Source organism: Pelophylax lessonae (assembly GCF_965119305.1).
Source record: "Pelophylax lessonae genome assembly, chromosome: 1".
In the NCBI taxonomy this organism is placed as follows: Eukaryota; Metazoa; Chordata; class Amphibia; order Anura; family Ranidae; genus Pelophylax; species Pelophylax lessonae.
In genome coordinates, this window is record NC_138768.1 from 237,244,749 (window position 1) to 237,266,726 (window position 21,978).

General features: G+C 42.8%; 1 protein-coding gene across 1 annotated transcript in view; it reads right to left on the bottom strand.

Moving 5' to 3' along the window:
- The window catches only part of NCOR2 (nuclear receptor corepressor 2), a 737,979-nt gene that overhangs the window by 352,718 nt on the left and 363,283 nt on the right, over nucleotides 1-21,978 (bottom strand). Inside the window, exons 10-11 of the mRNA XM_082255577.1 lie at nucleotides 12,692-12,864; nucleotides 8,028-8,121 (exon numbers count right to left, since the gene is read on the bottom strand). Of these exons, the coding sequence (XP_082111703.1) occupies nucleotides 8,028-8,121; nucleotides 12,692-12,864 (267 nt within the window). The remainder of the gene's footprint in view (nucleotides 1-8,027; nucleotides 8,122-12,691; nucleotides 12,865-21,978) is intronic.

The following is a 21,978-nucleotide window of genomic DNA, read 5'->3' on the forward strand; positions in this document are numbered from 1 at the left end:
GTGTAAATTGAATAGCGCTATACAAGTACCTGCAATAAATAAATCTAGCTCTCAGTCTTAAAATAGTAAGTGCCCTGGTAACACTAGATATCCATTACCTAAAACTATGTAGAGGTTAGCGACATGGAGAAGGAAATTCTGTACTGATGTTATCAGTAATTTACCTGAAAAGGTTAGTCCAGGATGTTTCAAGGGTGATATGCTTGGTGTCACCCGTGTGACATGTGAAATGCAATGGTGACATGTGGCAATGGTTTACAATGCAAAAAAAGGCTTTCATTTGTCCAAAAGTCATCTAGCCATGTGTCCCTGTGTCCTATGAACAATGTAGTAGTTCATCTAGTAACAGTGCTCAGCTTTTCAAAGTATGAATGCTTGCTTCATTCATTGAACACCCATCGGCATCATTAAGTGATAACTATAACTGATCATTTTAACTAGGATTCATTTTAGGTGAGTCGTGGTTCAAAATAATTATAGGTGGTGATCCGGTCACAATGATGATCCTAACATATTGACTAATTTATGACTGCTGTTGACGTGACCCCCAGCATACATACACATAAGCATTCAAGGTTATTTTTAGGGTCATTGCACACTAGGCTTAAAAAAACCGCCTGTTTTGGCAGAAGGAAAAAAAAACGCTTTTATTAAGAGTTTTTGTACAGCCGTTTAGGAGCGTTTAGTGTTTTTTTCTATCAGAAAACTCCTCTCCAAAACACAAGACAGAAGGGTTTTCTTCCTGCCTCTAAACGCTGAGGTTAAAACATGCCTCTAAATGCCCTAATGTGCATAACACTAGCTGCTTCTACAAAACTCCTCTGGGAGGAGTGTTTTTTTTTTTTTAAAACAAGTGTGCATGGACCCTTAAAGAGGTCAAAAGAAAAAAAAGGCAACAATATGAAACCTCTGGGACCAGTGCTAAAAGGCACACCATGCTCTTCAGCACTCCCAATTCCCATTGCGATTGCGCAAGGATTTATATGCAACTTATCTGCACCTATTTTCTACCCCCTGCCCTTTGAACTGGTGAAGGAGATCTCTGGAGCCCTTACACGTTCAATGCATTGAACAAATTTTAAACAGACTTTGTAATTTAAAGCAGAACTCCAGCCAACAAAATATAGTTACATAGTAAGTCAGGTTGAAAAAAAGACAAAAAAGTCCATCTAGTTCAACCAATAAAATAGGAAAAAAAATCATACAATCCCATATACACAATCCTATACTCACAGTTGGTCCAGAGGAAGACAAAAAACCCCAAGCAAAGCAAAATCCAATTTCCGGAGAGGGAATCACATATTGCCTGGATCAACTTTACCTATAAATGTTAGTACCCAGTTGTATTATGCATAAGCCGTTGTAAACCCTATAAAAAAAACAATAAAAAAAAAAAACCTGCAAGACAAAGGCATAATGAGCTAGTTTGCATCGCATACTAGCCCATTATGTGTAACTTACCTTAAAACGAAGCCCCGACACGGACCCCCGGACATCGCTGCGGGCGCTGCCATGATCCCTCGTCGTCTCTTCCGGGTTCGGCGGCTCCGGCGCGCTGATTGGCCGGAAGAGACGGCTCCAGCGCGATGATTGGCCGGAGCCGCGATGACGTCACTCCCGCGCATGCGCGCGGGAGTGATTTTTCCGGCAAGCTCCCGGCAACTTAATTGAAGGTCCCCCCGGACCTTCAGAGCGCATGCGCCGCTCGCGCGAGCGGCTGCATGCACTGTAAATATCTCCTAAACCGTGCCGGTTTAGGAGATATTATTTGTACCTACAGGTAAGCCTTATTATAGGCTTACCTGTAGGTAAAAGTGTCAAAAAGCACTATACTACCGCTTTAAGGGAGAACCTAGGCCTTTATGAAAGCAATTTCCTGAGCTGGCCAGAACCACCTCTTGAGGGAGGCTATTCCACATTTTCACAGCTCTTACTGTGAAGAAACCTTTCCGTATTTTGAGATGAAATCTCTTTTCTTCTAGAACACATATGTCATTCACAAGGCCCGTGGGCCAAATCCGGCCCTCCTGACTATTTCAGGTGACCCTCGCCCCTCTCTGGCAGCTGCAGCACCCCCTCATCTCGGCCATCACCTTCTCTCAGCAGTTGACAGCAGAGAAGAGGACAGAACTTCTCCACCAGATCCAGCACTTCTCTATGCAGTGGTGGAGAGGCTCGTCTCTGTCTGCCCCCGCCACCCCCCTCAGCAGTAGGCAGCAAAGAGCAAGACAGAACTCCTCCTACAGATCCTGCTCTCTCTGTGGAGCCACAGCACCCCCCTGTCTCTGCCTTCCCTGGTCTCAGCATTCGGCTGACTCCAGGCCCTCGTTTGGTACTCCTCCAGACCCTGATTTCCAGCTCTGCCTCCGCTTCTTCCCAGCTGCAGCACAAGGAGTATATTTATATAGTCTTGCAGATACAACTCGCCCTTTTAGGCCAATCATATTGCTGATGCGACCCTCGATGAAATTAAGTTTGACACCCCTTGTCTAGACGTAAGAGTGCCCCATTGTCCTCTGTGATGACCTTAAAGTGAATAACTCAACACCAAGTTCACCATTTGGACCCCTTATGTATTTATACATGTTGATTATATTCCCCCTTAATATTCAACAATAAGAACCCATTAAAAAATAAAATAACAAAACTGGCTTTTGGTGCAATATTGAATATATTCAATCCACTAATTTACCATGCAGTCCTTTTTTTTTTTTCCTGTCACTAGATATCCTCAGTCTGATGACCAGCATTATTGGACCTGTCCCAGAATGTTTCTAGTCAGCTAATACTAAGTTAAATTCAGACACCTGCACTGCTTGAATTTAACAAATATATTTCATGATATTTTAACCTCTTAACGCCGAAGGAACGCAAATATTCGGCCTCGGCTTCAGGGAGTTGTACCGGGGTGATGCCTGCAGCTAGAGGCATCGCCCCGGTACTGTTATTTAGAGCCAACGGTCAGCTTTCTTGTAATGACAACCGATGCAGCTGAGCAGCTGCTCAGTTGTTATTACAAGGATGACTCGCCCGGGTCTCCCATCCCACCAGGAGACCCAAGCAAACCGCCAGCACATCCGCTAGTTGGCCGAAGGCCTGAACAAAGACGAATTTGGTTTGATTGGGTCTCAGACATAAAAACCCAAGAGCAATGTCAAAACATCACTTCTGGGTACTGGAGCCTTAAAGGTGCCAGATTTGAAAAAAACAATGACAGTATTCAAAACAGCTAAACTTGGCGTTTGGAATGCTTTTAAGTCTTTTAGACCCCAGATCCCTCCATAAAGAGTACCTGTCACTGCCTATTAGGGTCACAAGGGATGTTTACATTCCTTGTGACAGCAATAAAAGTGATCAATTTTTTTTTTTTTCCAAAGGGACAGTTTAACCATAAAAAAAATAAAATAAAATAAATAAGAAAAAAAAAAAATGTAGCACCCTACAAGGTAGGTGCTAGGTAAAGCATAGTGGGCCTTGTCTGTCTAACAGCAGGGCCATGATTTTCAGCTGGGCTGTCATGTCTCCCAGGTGTGGCTGTTGGGATTGGGGAGTCTCCCCACTGTGCTCCATGAGAGGCTTTTCATTGGGCAGTGGATGAAACCCAGCCGATGGTGCACCCAGGCCTGTATCTACCCCAGAAAGGCAGATTCTGCCACACAGCAATCTGGGAGTGGGTAGAAGTTTGAGGGGAGCACATGATGCAGGGTCTTTGGCAGGAAGCAGAGTAACAGGAGGGAGAGTACGGCTGTCTCTCCTCCTGTCAGAGGAATCGGGTGTCCCAGGAGGCTTGTCGGAGGGGACAGAGGGCTAAGCTGAGCTGCAGAGAGGATCCGGTGTGCCGAGGTTCAGCGAAGAGAGAGGGGTCCAGTTTCAGGAAAGCATTCCCAGTTTGTGAGTACTGCAAACTGCCCCCTGGGGGTCTGCCTAGAGAGAGAGAGGACCACTCCGGTGAAGGTCATGGGGATCCAGGAGCTAGCTAGCCGGTGCAGGAGTAAAAGTAAAGGGGGTGCCAGTGTTGACCCTGAAGAGAAGCAAAGAGGGTGCCAGTGTGTTAACCCTGAAGTGTAGAGAGGGTGCCTAGTGAGAGGACCCTGAAGTACAGAGGGGGCGCCAGCGGTTGGGCCCTGAAGTGTTAAAGTGTACAGCGTGCAGTGTTGAGAGTTGCAGCAGCAGAAGCAGTATACAGAGGCTACCTCAGTCAGGAAGGACTGGAGGGAGCAGTGTTCGGAACCTTTGAGCTAACCAGAGTGTCAGAAGTCAAGTTCAAGTACAGTTCAGCAAGTCAGTGTTTTTCAAGCACCAGCAAACGGTCGTCATCCAGCCGGCTGAAAGGCATTTTTTCACAAAGTGTCCCATTTGTACCTAGTTGAGTCAGAGGAGTATCCCACTCATTCCCTTCTCCTATCCCCAATATAAAATAAACAAAAACAAACCAAAGATGCCAGACTGGTCTTTGAATCCAATCTCACACTTGGGTATTCAGCTTAAAGGGGCTGCTGGCGTTTCCGGTAACAATGGCAGACCCACATCAGGCCCAATTTCTGGAAATCCTGCTACAAAAATTTTAAAGCGCTCTGTCCCTCTGTGCTTGCACTCAGAAGGGAACACATACGTAAGTGGCACCTACATATGTAAACTGTGTTCAAACCACACGTGAGGTATCGCCGCGATCGTTACAGCGAGAGCAATAATTATTTTTCTAATACAAGGGATGGTAAAATTCCTTGTAATAATAATAAAAGTGAAAAAAAAAATTAAATAAATAAAGAGACAGTGTAAAAATAAAATAAAGAGACAGTGTAAAAATAAAATAAAGACATTGTTTTTTTTAAGCGCCCCCATCCCTCTGGGCTCGGGTGCAGAAGCAAACGCATACGGAAGTCGAGCACACATATGTAAACGCTGTTTGCAACACACATGTGAGGTATCGCCACAAATATTAGAGCAAAGATTCAAGTGCTAGACCTCCTCTGTAATTCTAAACAGGTAACTGTTAACATATTTTAAAGCGTCACCTATGAAGATTTTTAGGTACCGTAATTTGTCGCCATTCCACGATTGTGGGCAATTTTAAAGCATGACATGTTAAGTATCTATGTACTCGATGTAACATCATCTTTCACATTATACAAAGTTCACTGTTTTTTTTTAATTCATGAAAGAGTATTTCTTCCAAAAAATTTGCATTGGAAAGACCGCTGCACAATTACCGTGTGACATAAAATATTGCAATGATCACCATTTTATTCTCTAGGGTCTGTGCTAAAAAGAATATGTATAATGTTGGGCAGTTGCCATATGGGATTTGCTGGGGGTGTCAATACAAAGTTAATGACACTCCCAGATCAGTTCGCATATCGCAGTGCGAACTGTTAGTTTGGACGTGAATCGGATTGCATAGGTGTGAACCACCATGTGATCCGATTCTGCTGCGGACCCAAAAAAGGGTCCTGCGTGTGTTGTGTCCAAATCCGATGTGAATTCAGCCATACAATCTGTATGGCTGAATTTGCATCGCACAGACATTGGGTGTGATTTTCAGAGCAGTGCGCTCCGAATCACATGCGATATCTGTCATCGCACTGATGTGAACCGGGACTCACTCAATCCAAAATGGGGGGGGGAGTTTTGCCTATAATTCTACTTTAAAGAAAAACACTAATCCCCCTATTCAGCACTTTATTCTATGGGATCTGCACCAGACTCTCTCACATTATCAATCTTGGTCAGACACCGGTCATTTTTAGGCTTTTTCTTTTTTTCCCTTTATGAGATATATATATATATATATATAATCATAATTAGCATTATGTAAATATTAATAATACTATTTAAAAAACATTTCAATGTATAATTTTGATATGCCGTTTGTGCATTGGGAGCTTGCATGCCTATTTGTTAGCAACACAGCACAGTGATTATGGTTTACGGTCTCTCCTATTTCAAAGCAAATCTATCATTCATCTTCAACCCATAATGTTTCTGCAAACACAACACATTCTCTAGGTAGTTTATCCTATAAATCAATTCATCTCAAAAACTGTGCAGCAAAGGATGCTGACAGTGTGCGACATACAGATAGCCGCTAGAACCAATAAATCAGTATATAGAATATTCTCACAAAAATATAGTATAAGAAACAAGTGTGATGGTCAAAGCAAAAACGGATTTCAAGCTGAACTTCAGGCAAATATAAAAGACACATGCTTATGCAGTTATGCATTATTAAATCCCTCATTACATTATTTTTTAATGCAAGCAGTGTCATTAACTGAAACTGATCTGGTATCAGCCTCTTGCTATCCCAAAAACAGCAGAGCTAAGGACTAGGAGAGGAAGAAGCAGCAAAGAGAGCCAGTTAGGTATGCTGCAGTGCTCACATGCTAATAAAGAATACACTGATAGGTGGAATAACAGAGTGACAGACAGATGAGGTAATCAGTGTGCTGCTTCTTCTTTCACTGTCCAGTCGCAGGCTGGGGTAGAGACAAGGCTTGTAAGTGTTAACTTAAAGAGGTTGTAAACCAACTCTTATAACTTGCACCTATAGGTATGCCTTTAATAAGGCTTACCTATAGGTACTGTAAATATCTCCTAAACTTGCACTGTTTAGGAGATATTTACTTTTAATGCAGCCGTTGACGTCACCCGTGCCGTTCCTTCAGAGCCCTGTGCCGTGAAAAGCAGCTCCCTCGTACATGTACGCGGGAGTGATATAATCGCCCCTCCAGTCAATCAGATGGCCAGAGGACGCGAAACAGGAAGTAGGACGGCCGAACATGTCGGCCATCCTGTCGCTGAGCGGGCGACACTGCAGGGGCATTGTTCTAAGGTAAATAATTCATAATGGGCTAGTATGCGATGGGGTCTGATGAAGGAGCTGCGCATGCTCCGAAACATGTAACCTACCATCCACCCGCACTAGATGCTGGCTGCTTGCGTCCCAGCGTGGTTGCCTGGAAGTTCGCACCCGCTTAGTTTATGCCCACACAGGAAGCAGCATCTTGGACATCCGTTCACCCGAGCATCGGCTCCTCTGATCCTGGACATCACTACAAATTCATTTCAGCTCCTCATTTCACTCTTTATGGCTTTACTTTCTGTGTTTTTAACCTTTTATCCCCCAAATAATGTGAGATACTGCACTTAGAGGTGCCTTGTTTCTTTGAACCTTCCCACAGAGCTGCTTCTTCTCCTAAGTGCTGCCTGGGTGTAGGTACACCCACACTATCCATCCAGCTCCTCATCCCACGGAAGCGCCCACATACACCCCCTTTTTATACTAGCACGTTATGCCTTTGTCTTACAGGGTTTTATTTTTTTTTGGTACTTCCTCTTTAACTGCAGCAGAGAAAACTGAAGTCCCTGGCTGTGCTGTATGGCAGAGCTGTACTAATCTCAAAACTGGATAAACAAAAATACAGATCCTTTGGCAGGTAAAACACTGCACTTATATACAGCATGTATTTTATCTGTGTATTTAGATATTTGGCTCAAGTTTAGCTTTCACATATTCCTACCCATAGGCGTGCGCACAGAGTGTAGGGTGTGCCCAGGCACACCTGGCAATCACCCCTTGTGGTGCAGATTCCCCCTGTTTAGACCCCTGATATTTCACCAATTGTAAAAAAGAATAAAAAATAACAATAGAACTACAGACACCGATCTCTACCCTACAGACACCATCAGTATATACACATAGATATGTGTTTGGGCTTTGGGGTGTACACCCTAATGCAATAGGCTGCGCACACCTATGTTCCTACCTAGTATAATGAATGTGCACTCACTACTTTACTACTTTCCCCACAACACAGATTCCCCAGTTAAAAAAAAAAAAAAAGGTCTAAACAGAATATAGAAAACTAAGGTCTATGTCTAATACTTTTACATTCTACCACAAATTCGATGTCATTTTATTTGGGATCCGCACATATGTAATATCTGGGGTACTGTTTTTTTGCTTTGCAGGCAGATTTTGGTAGTTGGTATTGTAGCAATTGACATATGCAAGAAAGAAGACTTACCTCCTGCTCTGACAGTCCGTCAATAATTTCTGACACTTCATGCTCGCTGCGTGCGGCAGATAAGGACAGGCCACTTCCCCTCTGTCCTACCCTGCTGAGAAAAGAAATTGAAATGTTCAACCACCTGTAGTGATGCATGAGCAGGTTGTATGGATGAGCAACTTAACATGGTCACTGAAGGCATTCATAGTATGCCTGATACCCAGGGCTCTCCATCGCTATAACAATACTTATAAATTCATGTTATTTCCTCTGTGTGACATTTTCAAACAGCAAACAGTTTTGGGCAATAAGCCAGAAGTCCCTCGAATGCAAACATTAAGATGAAGAGAACCATTAACCAGAATGATGCCGTTTTGTCTGACCAGATTATACGTAAATGTAATTATGACCATATTACACTTCGACACATCATCGCTTGTTTTAGCACCAGCTGTACACTAAACGCATTCCACAGGGATACATAGATCTTAGTACAAAACATATTACTATTATACTATTCCATATATTTTGCAACTGTAATAAAGTCCTAGCTCTTAAAACTTTCACAAGTATTTCTGCTCAGCCCTCCTAAAACTAATTTTCCCTACACAATGGTATTCTACTAATTTATTACTGCAGCGCCAAAACTGGCACTTCTGACACTTTTTTGGGAACCAGTGACACCAATACAGTTATTATTTTAAAAAAAATATGCACCGTCACTGTACTAATGACACTGGCAGGAAAGGGCAGGTTTTAACATCTAGGGCAATCAAGGGGTAAAATGCATGGCCAACATGTGTTATTGTGTGTGCTGTTTTTACTAAGCAATGTGCGGTTTTTAAAATCCTGCTTTGTTGCAATTTGTCCGCTACAATATCGCAGTCCCGCTATAAATCGCTGCGATTACTAGTAAAAAATAAATAAATAAATAAATAAAAATTCCATAAATATATCCCATAGTTTTTGGATGCTATAACTTTTGCGCAAACCAATCAATATACGGTTATTGGGATTTTTTTTATCAAAAATATGTAGCAGAATACATTATTGTCTAAATTTTTTTTATTGGATGGGTTTTACAGCTGAAAGTAAAAAAAAAAAAAATATATATATATATATATATATATATATATGGGTTTTTTTTTTTCAAAATTGGCAGTCTTTTTTTGTTTATAGCGCAAAAAATAAAAACCGCAGAGGTGATCATATACCACTAAAAGAAAGCTCTATTTGTGGGAAAAAAAAGGACATACATTTTTATTTGTGTACAATTGTCAGTTAAAATAACGCAGTGCCATATCACAAAAAAATGGCCTGGTCATGAAGGGGGGTAAATCGGTAATTGAACAAGCAGAGGTTGGAAGCTGATTGGCTACCATGCACTCCTGCGCCAGATTTTGCACTTTCTAGTTTTAGTAAATCAATCCCAATGTGATTGGTTGTGAACAGGTACTTATTTGTTTATTACAGTTATTTATTTAGAGCTGACAATTAAAAAGTAACAGAACATGCCAATTCCACGCAGAGTGTGTCCTGGATGAGATTTAATCAAAGTACCCCAGAAGTGCAAACCACTAAGCCACTGTGCTGCCTGCACATCATCTATATTATATAAATATGATCATATTATTCTGCACATAAACATTTTTTTCCTTGGGTTTAGATGTGCTTTAACCACCCCCCGTCCGCGCTACAGCCTATATACGGCTGCAGCGCGGACTCGAATTTTCGGGGGGCAGTTTTTAAATGGCCTCCCAGTGACACGCCCCCAGCGCGCTCCCGCTCCCTTGGACACGGCCGATCACAGATCGTGGTGAATGGCCAATGACAGCGGCCATTCACCACGTGATCTGGCCGTCCAATGAGCGATGATCTCATATGTAAACATATGAGATCATCTCTCATCGCCGGCGCTCCTTCCTCACACGGAGCCTGCAGTGTGAGGAAGGAGGGGGAACCTCACAGCGCCGGGGACACAGGAGAATGTAATCAGGGCACCGATCACCAGTGCCCTGATTACACAAGGTAAAAACACACACACAGTGCCCCCCCATCAGTGCCCACAGTGCCCGCCATCAGTGCCCCCCATCAATGCCCACAATCAGTGCCCATAGTGCTGCTAGTCAGTGCCCATCAGTGCCTGCTCATCTAGGCACTGATGAGCACTGACTGGCAGCACTATGGGCACTGAGTGTGGGCACTGATGGTGCTGCCCATCAGTGCCGCTCATCAGTGCCCCCGTCAGTGTCCAGTGCCATCTGCCAGTGCCCATCAGTGCCGCCTATCAGTGCCCATCAGTGCCGCCTCTCAGTGCCCAGCAGTGCCACCTCTCAGTGCCCAGCAGTGCCACCTCTCAGTGCCCAGCAGTGCCACCTCTCAGTGCCCAGCAGTGCCGCCTATCAGTGCTCATCAGTGCTGCCTATCAGTGCCGCCTATCAGTGCCGCCTATCAGTGCTCATCAGTGCGGCATATTAGTACCTCCTCATCAGTGCCCATAAGTGCCACCTCATCAGTGCCCATAAGTGCCACCTCATCAGTGCCCATCAGTGCAGCCTATCAGTGCCGCCTCATCAGCGCACATCAGTGAAGGAGAAAAATTTATTTTCAAAATTTACTCGCAGAAAATAAGAAAAACTTTTTTTTTTCAAAATTTTTTGTCTTTATTCTTTTTTTTTGTAAAAAATAAAAAACCCAGAGATGATTAAATACCACCAAAAGAAAGCTCTATTTGTGTGAAAAAAATGATTAAAATTTCAAATGGGTACAGTGTAGCATGACCGCGCAATTGTCATTCAAAGTGTGACAGCGCTGAAAGCTGAAAATTGGCCTGGATGGGAAGGGTGTTTAAGTGCACAGAAGACAAGTGGTTAAAAAATCAAATATATTGCAGCTTACCAGTCTTTAAAGGAGAAGTATGGTCAAAGCTTTTTTTGGCCCTACGTTAAATATGGACCACAGGAGTGCAGTTAATTCTGCACTTCTGTGACCAGTTTTCAGCTGGCAGCGGGCTAAAGCCTGCTGTTGGAAAATGTCACCCAGCTGGTCCAACCTGGGAAAATATCCTGACTTTACAGTCGAGATCCACCCACATGCTTGGGCCGACAGCTGGCTCAGCCTCTCAGCTGCGCCGCTTGGAGACTGAGCCAGCTTCTCCCTTACCTCCAGCCCACCGCTCCAGGAAGCGCTGGAGGGGCAGAGTGGAGAGCAGGTGACTAAACAGAGAACTGAGCAATCAGCAGCGTTTGATCGCTCCAGTCTCACTGCAGAGTTGGCAGGGGACAGATGCACCGTCAGAACGATGCTGCATCCACCTAGGTGAGTGTAAGGGGTTTTTTTTTCTACATACCTCATACTTTTCTGTGTGGTAGCATTTTTTTTTCCAAGCCTTTTTAAAAATGTTTTTTTTCTACTTGGTTATCCTGCCAGTAACACACTTCCTGTCCTAGGGTAACAATGCTTACCATAATGTCCCCTTAGATGAGCAGATTTGTCAGGAAGTGCTTTAGTACCCCTCCCCTCTTCTCCATAACAGAACAGGAGGTGTTCTGTAGTACACAAAGCTATGGGAAACAATGCTAATTGATGATAGTGCAATATGAGCTCACTAGTTTTTTTGTCGCAATATGAGCTCACTAGTTTTTTTGTCAGCAGTAACAGGTATTTTTTGCACATAACTAGTTTATAAACACTTTCATTGCTATATTAATTAGACCAAAAGGGAACAAATAGTGGACATTCATTGTAACACAAAGCATCACATATTAGCACATTATGAAATACTTACCTTAGAACGAAGCCCTCCAGCAGTGTGCTGTCACTGCTGACAGAGCTTCCATCTTCACCCGGTTCTTCCTTCTAGGGTTCGCAGGCTCTGGCTGCTTAAATGGCTGACCCAAAATGATGTCACTCCTGCGCAAACCCGTAAAGTCACAGCTGCTAAAAGAGCAAATATCTCCTAAACGGTGCACATTTAGGAGATATTCATTTTACCTACAGGTAAACTATATAATAAAGCTTACCTGTAAGTAAAAATCACAAAGCTAACTTTACTAACGCTTTAGGAGGAAGAGCAATGTGCAACATGCTGTAGCAAGCAAACCCCTACTACCTTTTTACTGTTCGGACAATTGGGTTCAAAGGCCAAGTCCACCTTTTGCTAAATAAACAAATGCCCGCATATTCACAGCAAAAAAAAAAGCATTGCAACTGCAATTAGTGTATTGGGAGTGCAAATCCAGGTTCCTGCAGACTCTTCCTCCAGCTCTATATCCGAACCAAGGTACTGAATTTCAGATAGAGAGCTCGGGAAGTGCCAGTGGACTACAAGTGTGGTGATTAGTGGGGCAGATGGGACATGTAGTTGTATTTTATTTATTCACAGATCTCTGTGAATGAATGATGCAGATGTGCAGGTGGAGCCATGCATAGCCATGTCGATTTCAAATCTGGCAACTTCTGCGGGGAAGAACCACCCCTGCGGGGAAGAAGAACCCCATACAATTAGAGGGGGGCTGTTTTGGCAGTGGGGGTCCACTTGGCACCATATTACACCCTAAATATAGGTGTAAAATGTATCATGGTCCTAAAAATGGAGTTAGCCTTTATTGGGAACTCCGGATGTGATGGCTTACTTCAGAGTCAATGCAGTCACAGAAAGGAAGTAAACACAGCATACCAACCTTTGCATGCGTTCTTGAAGCTCCCTCTGCTTGCGAATCTCTGGAAACTGTTTCTCATAGTACTCCCTTACTTTACTCTCCTTTGCTCTTCTTCGTGGGTTATTTTCGATTCGTTCCACCTTCTTCTCCCAAGCTTCCATCAGCTGGTCATAACGCTGGCAAAGCTTCTGTTCCTAAAAGAAATGTAAACAAATTCTTTAGAAAATGCTAACGGTAAATGCAAAAAAGGTCTACAAACATTTTATATAATGCAACCTACTACTCCTAAGTTGTGTCTGCACTAGTTTTCTTTTTTTTTTTTTTTAAGGCTTTTTCCCTTTTATTTCTAATTGGCCACCAGATCCTGCCAGATTCATGCTTCCTGTCCTAGGGTGGCAATGTCCTTTCATTGTACGAGGAGCAGTCACAGTTGTCACAGTGAGCTGCATAACGGATTTAGACAAATTCCTCCCTTTCTTCTCAAGTCTATAACATAGGGAAAGTACACTGAATAAAACTGGAGAATTGTTTAAGATTTTTGTTCAGTGCAAATTAAGTTTCTAGGAGGATTAACAGCTACTGTAGGTTTCTGTATTTGCAGGAAACCTACATAAACTGAAAAAGAAAATGAATGCAGTTACTAGATCTGTAAAGGTGAAATATCTTACATTTTTGTTCCTAGGTTTAGATTTTACGCGCTTGTAACAATCATTGCATATATCCTTTTCTCGGTGTCCTTAAGGGTACTTTTACGCGGGCTTTCCACCCGGCAGACTCAGTTTTGCTCAGTGTGGATCGATCCACCGATCCCTGCTGAGCAGGTGGATGACAGGTCCGTCTCCGCTCAGTGTGCAGAGATGGACTTGTCAGAGCCTCGCTCTCCTCTATGGGAGATCAGATGAAAACGGACCGCTTGTCCGTTTTCATCCGAACCAATCCTCCAGACGGATGGAAAATAGGGTTTCACAAACAGGATCGGATCGGATAGCAGCGGGTGTCAGCAGACATGTCTCCGCTGACATCCACTGCCCCATAGGGGTACATGGAGCATCCGATCAGATCCGCCTGAAAAACTGACAGGCAGACCTGATCAGAAAGCCCGTGTGAAAGGGGCCTAATGCAACCAGGCTGCCCAGCCTAAAACACACATTTTACAGAACCTGCTTTTTTTTTCTCAATATGGTCTGTTTTGACGCAAGCCTAAATCACACGCAGCCAAAAATTTTACACTGACTTAAACATGCAACATTTAGAACTGCTGCAAAACAATCTTGAAGACCCTGCAGATCTGAATTTGTGTTAATAATCAATAGAGAATGGAGAGCCTACCAGTTGCCATCATGCCTAACATATACACACAAACAATAAATGCCCAATTTCAGGACATGAACCACTTAAGCCCCGGAAGATTTTACCCCCTTCCTGACCAGGGCCTATTTTGCGATTCGGCACTGCATGACTTTAATGGACAATTGCGCGGTCGTGCGACGCTGTACCTAAACGAATTTGACGTCCTTTTTTTCCCACAAACAGAGCTTTCTTTTGGTTGTATTTGATCACCTGTGTGATTTTTTGATCATGCGCTATAAACAAAAAAAGCGTCAATTTTGCAAAAATAACAATATTTTTCACATTTTTTATATGAAATTCCCCCAAAAAAATGTAAAAATCAAAATATTTTAACATTTTAGACCAATTTGTTTTATGCTACCTATGTTTGGTAAAAAAAAATTGCAAAAAGCGTATTTTGATTGGTTTGCGCAAAAGTTATTGCGTTTACTAACTAAGGGAAAGATTGTCATTTTTGTTGTTTTTTTTTTTTTAACGCGTAATGGCGGCGATCTGCGATTTATTTTGCGGGACTGCGACATTGCGGCGGACAGATCGGACCCTTGACTGACATTTTTGACACTTTTGGGGTTTCCAGTGACATTACTACAGTAATCAGTGCTATACATATGCACTGTTACTGTAAAATGACACTGGTAGTGAAGGGGTTAACTTTTTTTTTGAGAGGGAGGGGTGGTGTGTGTCCCTAGGGGCGTGATTCTTACTGTGATTGGCTGTGGCTTGAGGTGTAGGCACAGTGATCAACGGTCCTACATAGTAGAACCGTATGATCACTGTTCTTACACAGGGGAGAATGACAGGCGGCTTGTTTACATCAGCCGCCTGCCTTTCTCCCGCTGTCATGGATGATCGGGTCCGCCAGGCACACGCGGGGGGGTGGGGGGGGGGTTCCGTGACTGAGCGGGAGCGCGCCTCCGGCGGCACGCGCTCGCTCCCCAGAGCCTCACGTCACTTTGCCTGTGAGGGGCTGACCGCCGCAGTATATGTACTTGCGGCGGTCGGCAAGTGGTTAAGCAGCAATATAATAAAGGTTTGCTTTTGGGTTTAATATCACTTTAAGCCGTTGTTAAAAACTGGGTGGTCAATTTTAATCTGTCTCATTCTAAAATCCCCATTAAGGCATATATATGTACATGCTTTATATAAATGTCCTGATGATCCCTGTGTTGACCAGTGAAAAGAGGTGGGGCTTCGTATTCGACAGATTCAACCGAATACATTTTGCATGACATAAGTTAAAGGCAAACATACTAATATACTGTACACCCACACTCTGGGGACACAGAGGATTGCCAATATTGCTGTACTAATCTATAGTATCAATCTTATACACTGAAAACCATATAGGGAAAATAATTTAGTACATGCAGTATATACTGTATAAGTTCTGTGTAATAAAATGGAATGACACAGGGAAAGGAACGAACTGAAATTTTTTAATACTTTGTACAAAATCCTTTGTTGGTAATGACAGCTTCAAGATGCCTCCTGTATGGAGAAACTAGTCACATGCATTGCTCAGGTGTGATTTTGGCCCATTCTTCCACCCAAACAGTCTTCAAATCTTGAAGTTTCCGTTGGCCTCTTCTATGAACTCTGATCTTTAGTTCTTCCATAGATTTTTGTATTGGATTCAAGTCAGGTAATTGGCTGGGCCATTCTAGCAGATTTATTTTCTTTTAAACCAATTGAGAGATTTATTGGCTTTGTGTTTGGGATCATAGTCTTGCTGAAATGTCCGCCCTCCTTTCATCTTCATCATCCTGGCAGATGGCAACAGATATTTTATCAAGAATGTCTTGGTACATTTTCACATCCATCCTTCCTTGCAATGGTATGAAGTTTGCCAGTACTGTATTCTGAAAAACAGCCCCACACCATGATGTTTCCACCTCCAAACTTCACTGTTGGTATGGTGTTTTGGGGGTGATGTGCAGTGCTATTTGACCTTCAAACATGGTGTGTACTATGGCATCCAAAGAGTTTAATTTTGGTCTCATCTGACCAGACTATATTCTCCCAGTATTTCATAGGCTTGACTAAATTTCGTGCAGCAAACTTTAAACAAGCTTCAACATGCTTTTTCCTCAGCAATGAAGTCTTGCATGGTGAGCATGCATACAGGCCATGGTGGTTGAGGGCATTACTTGTTGTTTTCTTTGAAACAATTGTACCTACTAATTCCAGGTCTTTCTGAAGCTCTCCACAAGTGGTTCTTGGCTCTTGGACAATTCTTCTGATTATTTTCACGCTGTCTGAAATCGTGCGAGGATTATGGCCCCAACAGTGCTCACTGGAACATTGAGAGGTTTAGAAATCTATCTGTAACAATCTGTAACCATACACACTTACACAGGTTGAACTGGATGGACTATTGTCTTTATTCAACCTCAACTACTATGTCTATGTAACAATGGCATCAGTATGTTTTGCAACAATAAGGTTGCAAAGGTCTTGAGAGAGCTCTTTGCTTTTACCCATCATCATCATCATACCCATCATGAGATGTTTATGTGACACCTTGGTAATTAGACACCTTTTTATAGGCCATCAGCTGTGACTGAATCAGTGGATATTAATTTGCACTGACAAGGGGCAGGATTGCTTTCTAATTACTAATAGCTTTCAGCTGGTGTCTTGGCTTTCCATGCCTTTTTGCACCCCCCTCTCTTCATGTGTTCAATACTTTTTTCTTGTGTCATCCCATTTTATTATTACACATAACTTAATTTCTGAATGTATTTGTTTTAGTTTCTTTGTATGTATGGATTGCATAGGTCGTTACTGACATGTTGTTAACATTTCATGTCAATAGCACCTTTAGACCACTCAACGCAGTTAAAAAACTGCAATGTTAGATTTTTGAAAATGCATGTAATGCAAGCTAAGGCCTCATTCACGAAGGGTACCCATCTGTACATCAATGCGAAGGACCATCTTCACCTGCAAGGGATGTACAGGTATGTCATGCATGTCTATTGGGATGCAGTAGATGCACAAGCACAGTCCCTGGTCCCAATCTGACAGCTGTGTACAGGGACACGTACCCGCATTGCTATCAAATTGGAACCAGCGGCTGTGCCCATGCAGTCGCTGCTCCCCAATAGATATGAATGGGACTGTCTGCATGTGGAGGCATGGAATACCTATGCATCCCGTGAGGGTGAAGATAGCCCTTCAAACAGCTGTATGGCCAGGTACGCTCCTGTGTATCAGACCTAAAGCAAAGCATTTCACTTTAGGTATTGTGGTGTAAATTAGTTCTTAGACCTCTTTTACATGGCCTTAGAGGTATGGCAAATGACTAATGCAGCTATAGCATTACCTGCATTCAAGACGCATTCCACTTGAATAAAGTCGCATGTTTTTGAAAAATTGCAAGTGAATTCAATAAAGGCAGCAGTTTGTGGCAAACCCTAGAGAACACAACATGCCATAATATTCTTAGCACAAAGCAGAGAGATTTTAATGTGAGGTGTATACTGTACCATCTTTTTAATTATCCAGCGTGTTGGCAGGCGGTATATAAGAGATAAAAAGGCAGCTAAAAAATTTGTTTGTTGACCTATGTGAAAGAGGCCTTACTGTGTTTTAATGCAGGACAGAAAAAGACTCATGGATATTATCTGCTATACATCAATGGCTGAGAAATAAGGACACAATTTTTTTCAATAGCAGCTGAAGAGCCAGAAAAAAAATAAAACAAAGTAAATTGACTGGAAAGCCTATAAAAAAAGACTTCTGATAATGGTTTTTACATTTTCTCACAAAATGCCTGACAGTTTCTCTTTTTATGCCCCAAGAGTAGCTTTGTTGGTCTTTTCCAGAACTATATAAGCCTGTCAATATAATGTTCTAATTTTGTTCTGATGACCATTAGGAGAGCTATGCTAAGATTCTTCCTTCCAGAAAACAGGTCCCCAGAGTAAGCGGCAGTCTATACAATAATCAATGTTCAGTTAGAAGGACTATAACTGTAGATAATCAGTTCCAGCAAAAAAACTAAGCGCCCTCCCAAAATGTACAAAATATGAAAAATACATCAAGTTACATAATGCTTCATCTAAAATTAAGATCACAACACAAGCTTGGCAATCACAAAGAATCTGAGCTCCATGTACCCTAGCACAGAGGACTTTAATTACACACACCGCACAGTACTGCTATTTAGCAGCATCAAGAAAACTTTCCATCATAAACTTGAATAACCTTGAGCAGGATAGTCCTCTTTGACACTGCATGATAGCTTTTCCTCTTTAAATGTATATGCAATCTTAGAAAACTTAAAAAGTGATCTGCTTTTGTAACCTAGCTTTTAGGAGTTTTGGTGAAACCCCACTGCCTTATGCTGAAAGCAATGGAAGGGAATCTAATCTCACACATGGGAGAATTTCAAGGAAACCTTTACTGAAAGAAATGCAGTGAAATGGACATTCAGATTAGAACTTTAGAACTCGTAATCGGTATATTTGTTTCAGGTCAGTGCCTTGGAAAGTAGTCTATTTACTGGATCAACATGACAAACAGACAACTACTATTTTGGAAGGAAATGTGGGTAAGTGCGCATTATGAACAGGATTCCTTTCAATTGCTAGGATCTGCAATTTATTTCAGGTTTACATTTCTTTTAACTGGCTATTGCTAAAAACTCTTAATACGGACGTATTTCAAGTGCTGATTTCATCAGAACATTCATTTTGTGTTCTATAAATTAGGTGCCTGGCAAAATCTGGTTAAATCAGAGGCCTGGTGGTCAACCTGCAGCCCTTTGGTATATGATGTGCGGTCCTTGGACCTCAGCAGTCTGTAGAGGAAACATTGATTAGGGTAATAGCATGGCTCTCTACTAGCCTCAAAGTGATACTGAAGTCTATTTTTTAATTTAAAAATAACAAACATGTTATACTTACCTGCTCTGTAAGAGCCGGTTCACACTGGGGCGACTTGTCAGGCGACCTGGTCGCCTGACAAGTCGCCTGCCATAGATTAGCACAGGACCCGTTCTAATAGGAGTGACACAAGTCGCTCCGACTTAGAAAAAGGGTCCTGTACTACTTTGGGGCGACCTGGAGCGACCTGCATTGACTTCAATGATATGAAGTCCGTGCATGCCGCTCCGAGGTCGCGGTGCGAGCTGCGCACCGCGACTTCACAGGTCGCCCGGCAAAGTCGGGTCGCGCCTATGTGAACTGGCTCTGATGGTTTTGCACAGAGCAGTCCAGATCATCTTCTTCTCGGGTCCATCGCCGGCGATCCTGTCCCCTCCCTACTGCCGAGTGTCCTAACAGCAAGCAGCTTGCTATGGGGGCACCCAAGCCAAGCCGCCGCTCGGTGTCTCCATTCAGAAACAGGGCCACGGTTCAGCCCTGCCCTCTCTCCTCACTGGCTCACTGAACTTGATTGACAGCAGCAGTAGCCAATGGTGCCCCTCTGCTGTCTTAGCCAATTAGGAGGGAGAGTCCCAGGCAGCTGAGACTCTATTCCAACATCGCTGGATCGGGATGGACTCAGGTAAGTATTACAGGGGCTGATGCACACAGAAGGTTTTTTTATCTTAAGGCATAGAATGCCTTAAGACAAAAAGCCTTCAGACTTCACGTAATATGCTCCCAGTTTCGTATGGTCTTCTGCAGCATATCCCCAGCCAGCCACACCCTCTGACCCTCATTTCCTCTATAAGGCTTCATGTACACTACAGCTCCTAAACTTGAGTTTATGAGCTTTGGCGTTTTGTTGCCAAAGTTTCTTAAATCAACTCCATAAAAGCCTATGTGTCCATGTACACATAGGGTTTTAGGGATCATTTTGGAGCTGCTGCAGTTAGGGGAGGTTCAACCTCCCTCCTCTGAACGTGAAAGAAATGCGATTTTGTCACATTTTGCATTTGTGTGCGGCCGGCGGTCAGAATAGGCTATGTGTACAAGCCTTAGGTCTGAAGTTTCTGACACTGCTTTCCAGCATTGCATTCTGTATATTGAACATTATGTGTGGCTGTTTGGTGATGTCAGGGGCCACATTTGAGGCCCCCTTGAGCTCATAAATTGACCACCACTGTCTTAGTAGCTCTAGAGTTAATTGCAATATTCTATAAAAACTGGGGTAAAGATTATTATAGAAAAGCTGGAGCAGTTGGCAATTGCAATAAACCAGATGCCTTGTTTAACCTTTCTAGATCGTATAAGATGGAACCTAATCAGCTACTGTGAGAAAACAGCTTCACTTTTCGCTACTGTTAGCTCTAGCAATTATAAATCAATCCACTGATTTGGGCAGGACTGGGTAATTACATGTGGATTAAAATGCTGAGTCATCTATAAACATTCTACTGGACTGGAGATTTTAAACATTGTCTGGCCCTTATAGATATTCTTTCAGTCCACCCTAAAGTCTAAGTTCACATTAAGTAACATATTACACCACTATTCAGGGTGTGACATGTTACTAATGCAGCAGCCTCAACGTCCCCGTCCCCCCCCCCTCCCCCAATCCCCCATTGTAAAAGTGGAGGATCCTCAGGCAGACAGCTGTACTGGGAGTCTATAAGAGCCTGACACTGCACCTGTTATTTGCTGATTGCAGGTGCAATCCTCTGCAGGTTCCTAACACAAAAAGTAACAAATGCACATTTTTTACCTGCAAAAAATAAATAAATAAATAAAAATAAAATAAATGTACATTTTTACCTGAATAAAAATGTGCATTTATTTATTTAAGGCAAATGTATCTTTGAAGCAACATACAGCTTCAATTGCCTCCACAAACTGCTCAGCTATCATCACTTTGAAGAGGTCAGAATTCTCCTATGGTGATCTGTATATAAATCTTTCCTTTTACACTCCGTGCTGAATGTGATGATTCACAGGTGCAAGGCATTACAACTGGTCAATTGTTAGCAGAACTATTGGTAATTAGCACAGTTTAGAATTAAAATGTAATTAGCTTTGCAGAACATAGCAACCAACTTACTGTAATAAATATGTAATTAATGTCACTTAACTCACCATATTACACTGTATATGGCTGAACTTGTAACATGATTTTGGCAAGTCACTACGGGGAGTGGTCCTAGCTTATTCCTAGTGCAGTTGAGAACAAGCAAGGATGAGGAAAACAGAATCCCATATGCTGCAATGATTACTATATAAAAGTCAATTTACACTAGTACGACTTTTCATGCGATTTTGGACCCCAAAGTTGCATGACAAGTCGCTCCCCATATTTCCCAATGCTAACCATTAACATCTGTGCAACTTCAAGTTGCAGCAACTTCAAAGTAGTTCCTGCACGACTTTGATCAGACTTTCATGCGACTTGAGGTCCATAGAGCTTTATGTAAACCCATATAGGTATAGATGTGATTTGGGTGTTACTTGTGAAAAAAACGGCATGGGGGTTTCCTCCCGCCCCCCCTCAACCCCATTGCATACTAGGCACTTTGGATTTGGTATGCCAAAATTAGAAAAAAATAAAATAGCGTGGGGTCCCCCCCAAAAACCATACCAGACCCTAAGGGTCCTTTCACACGGCACGGTCTGTTTTTTCATCCGCTCAGGCACTTGTTTTTTTTAAACGAACAAGGATGACACTTTGGAGTGTCCGTTCCGTATGTCCGTTTATCATCCCATCCGTTTGCGGATGATAAACGGACATAATGTATGTCTATAGGATTGCGGATGTCAGCGGATGACACCGCTGACATCCGTTTTTGCATCCGTTCCGTTTTTTTAAACGGAAGAAAAATAGGGTTCTCTTCCATCTTATCCGAGTATGCAGACTGACAGGTCAGGGAAGGAGGGGGGGGGGGGTGAGCGAGCCCCCCACCCTCCTGAACTATTCCAGGCCACATGTCCTCAAGATGTGGGGTGCGCATATTGATGGAGACAAGGGCCTCTTCCCCTGTCAGTGGTTACAGGTGGCCTGCGGGCGGAGAGGGCTTATCGGAATCTGGAAGCCCCCTT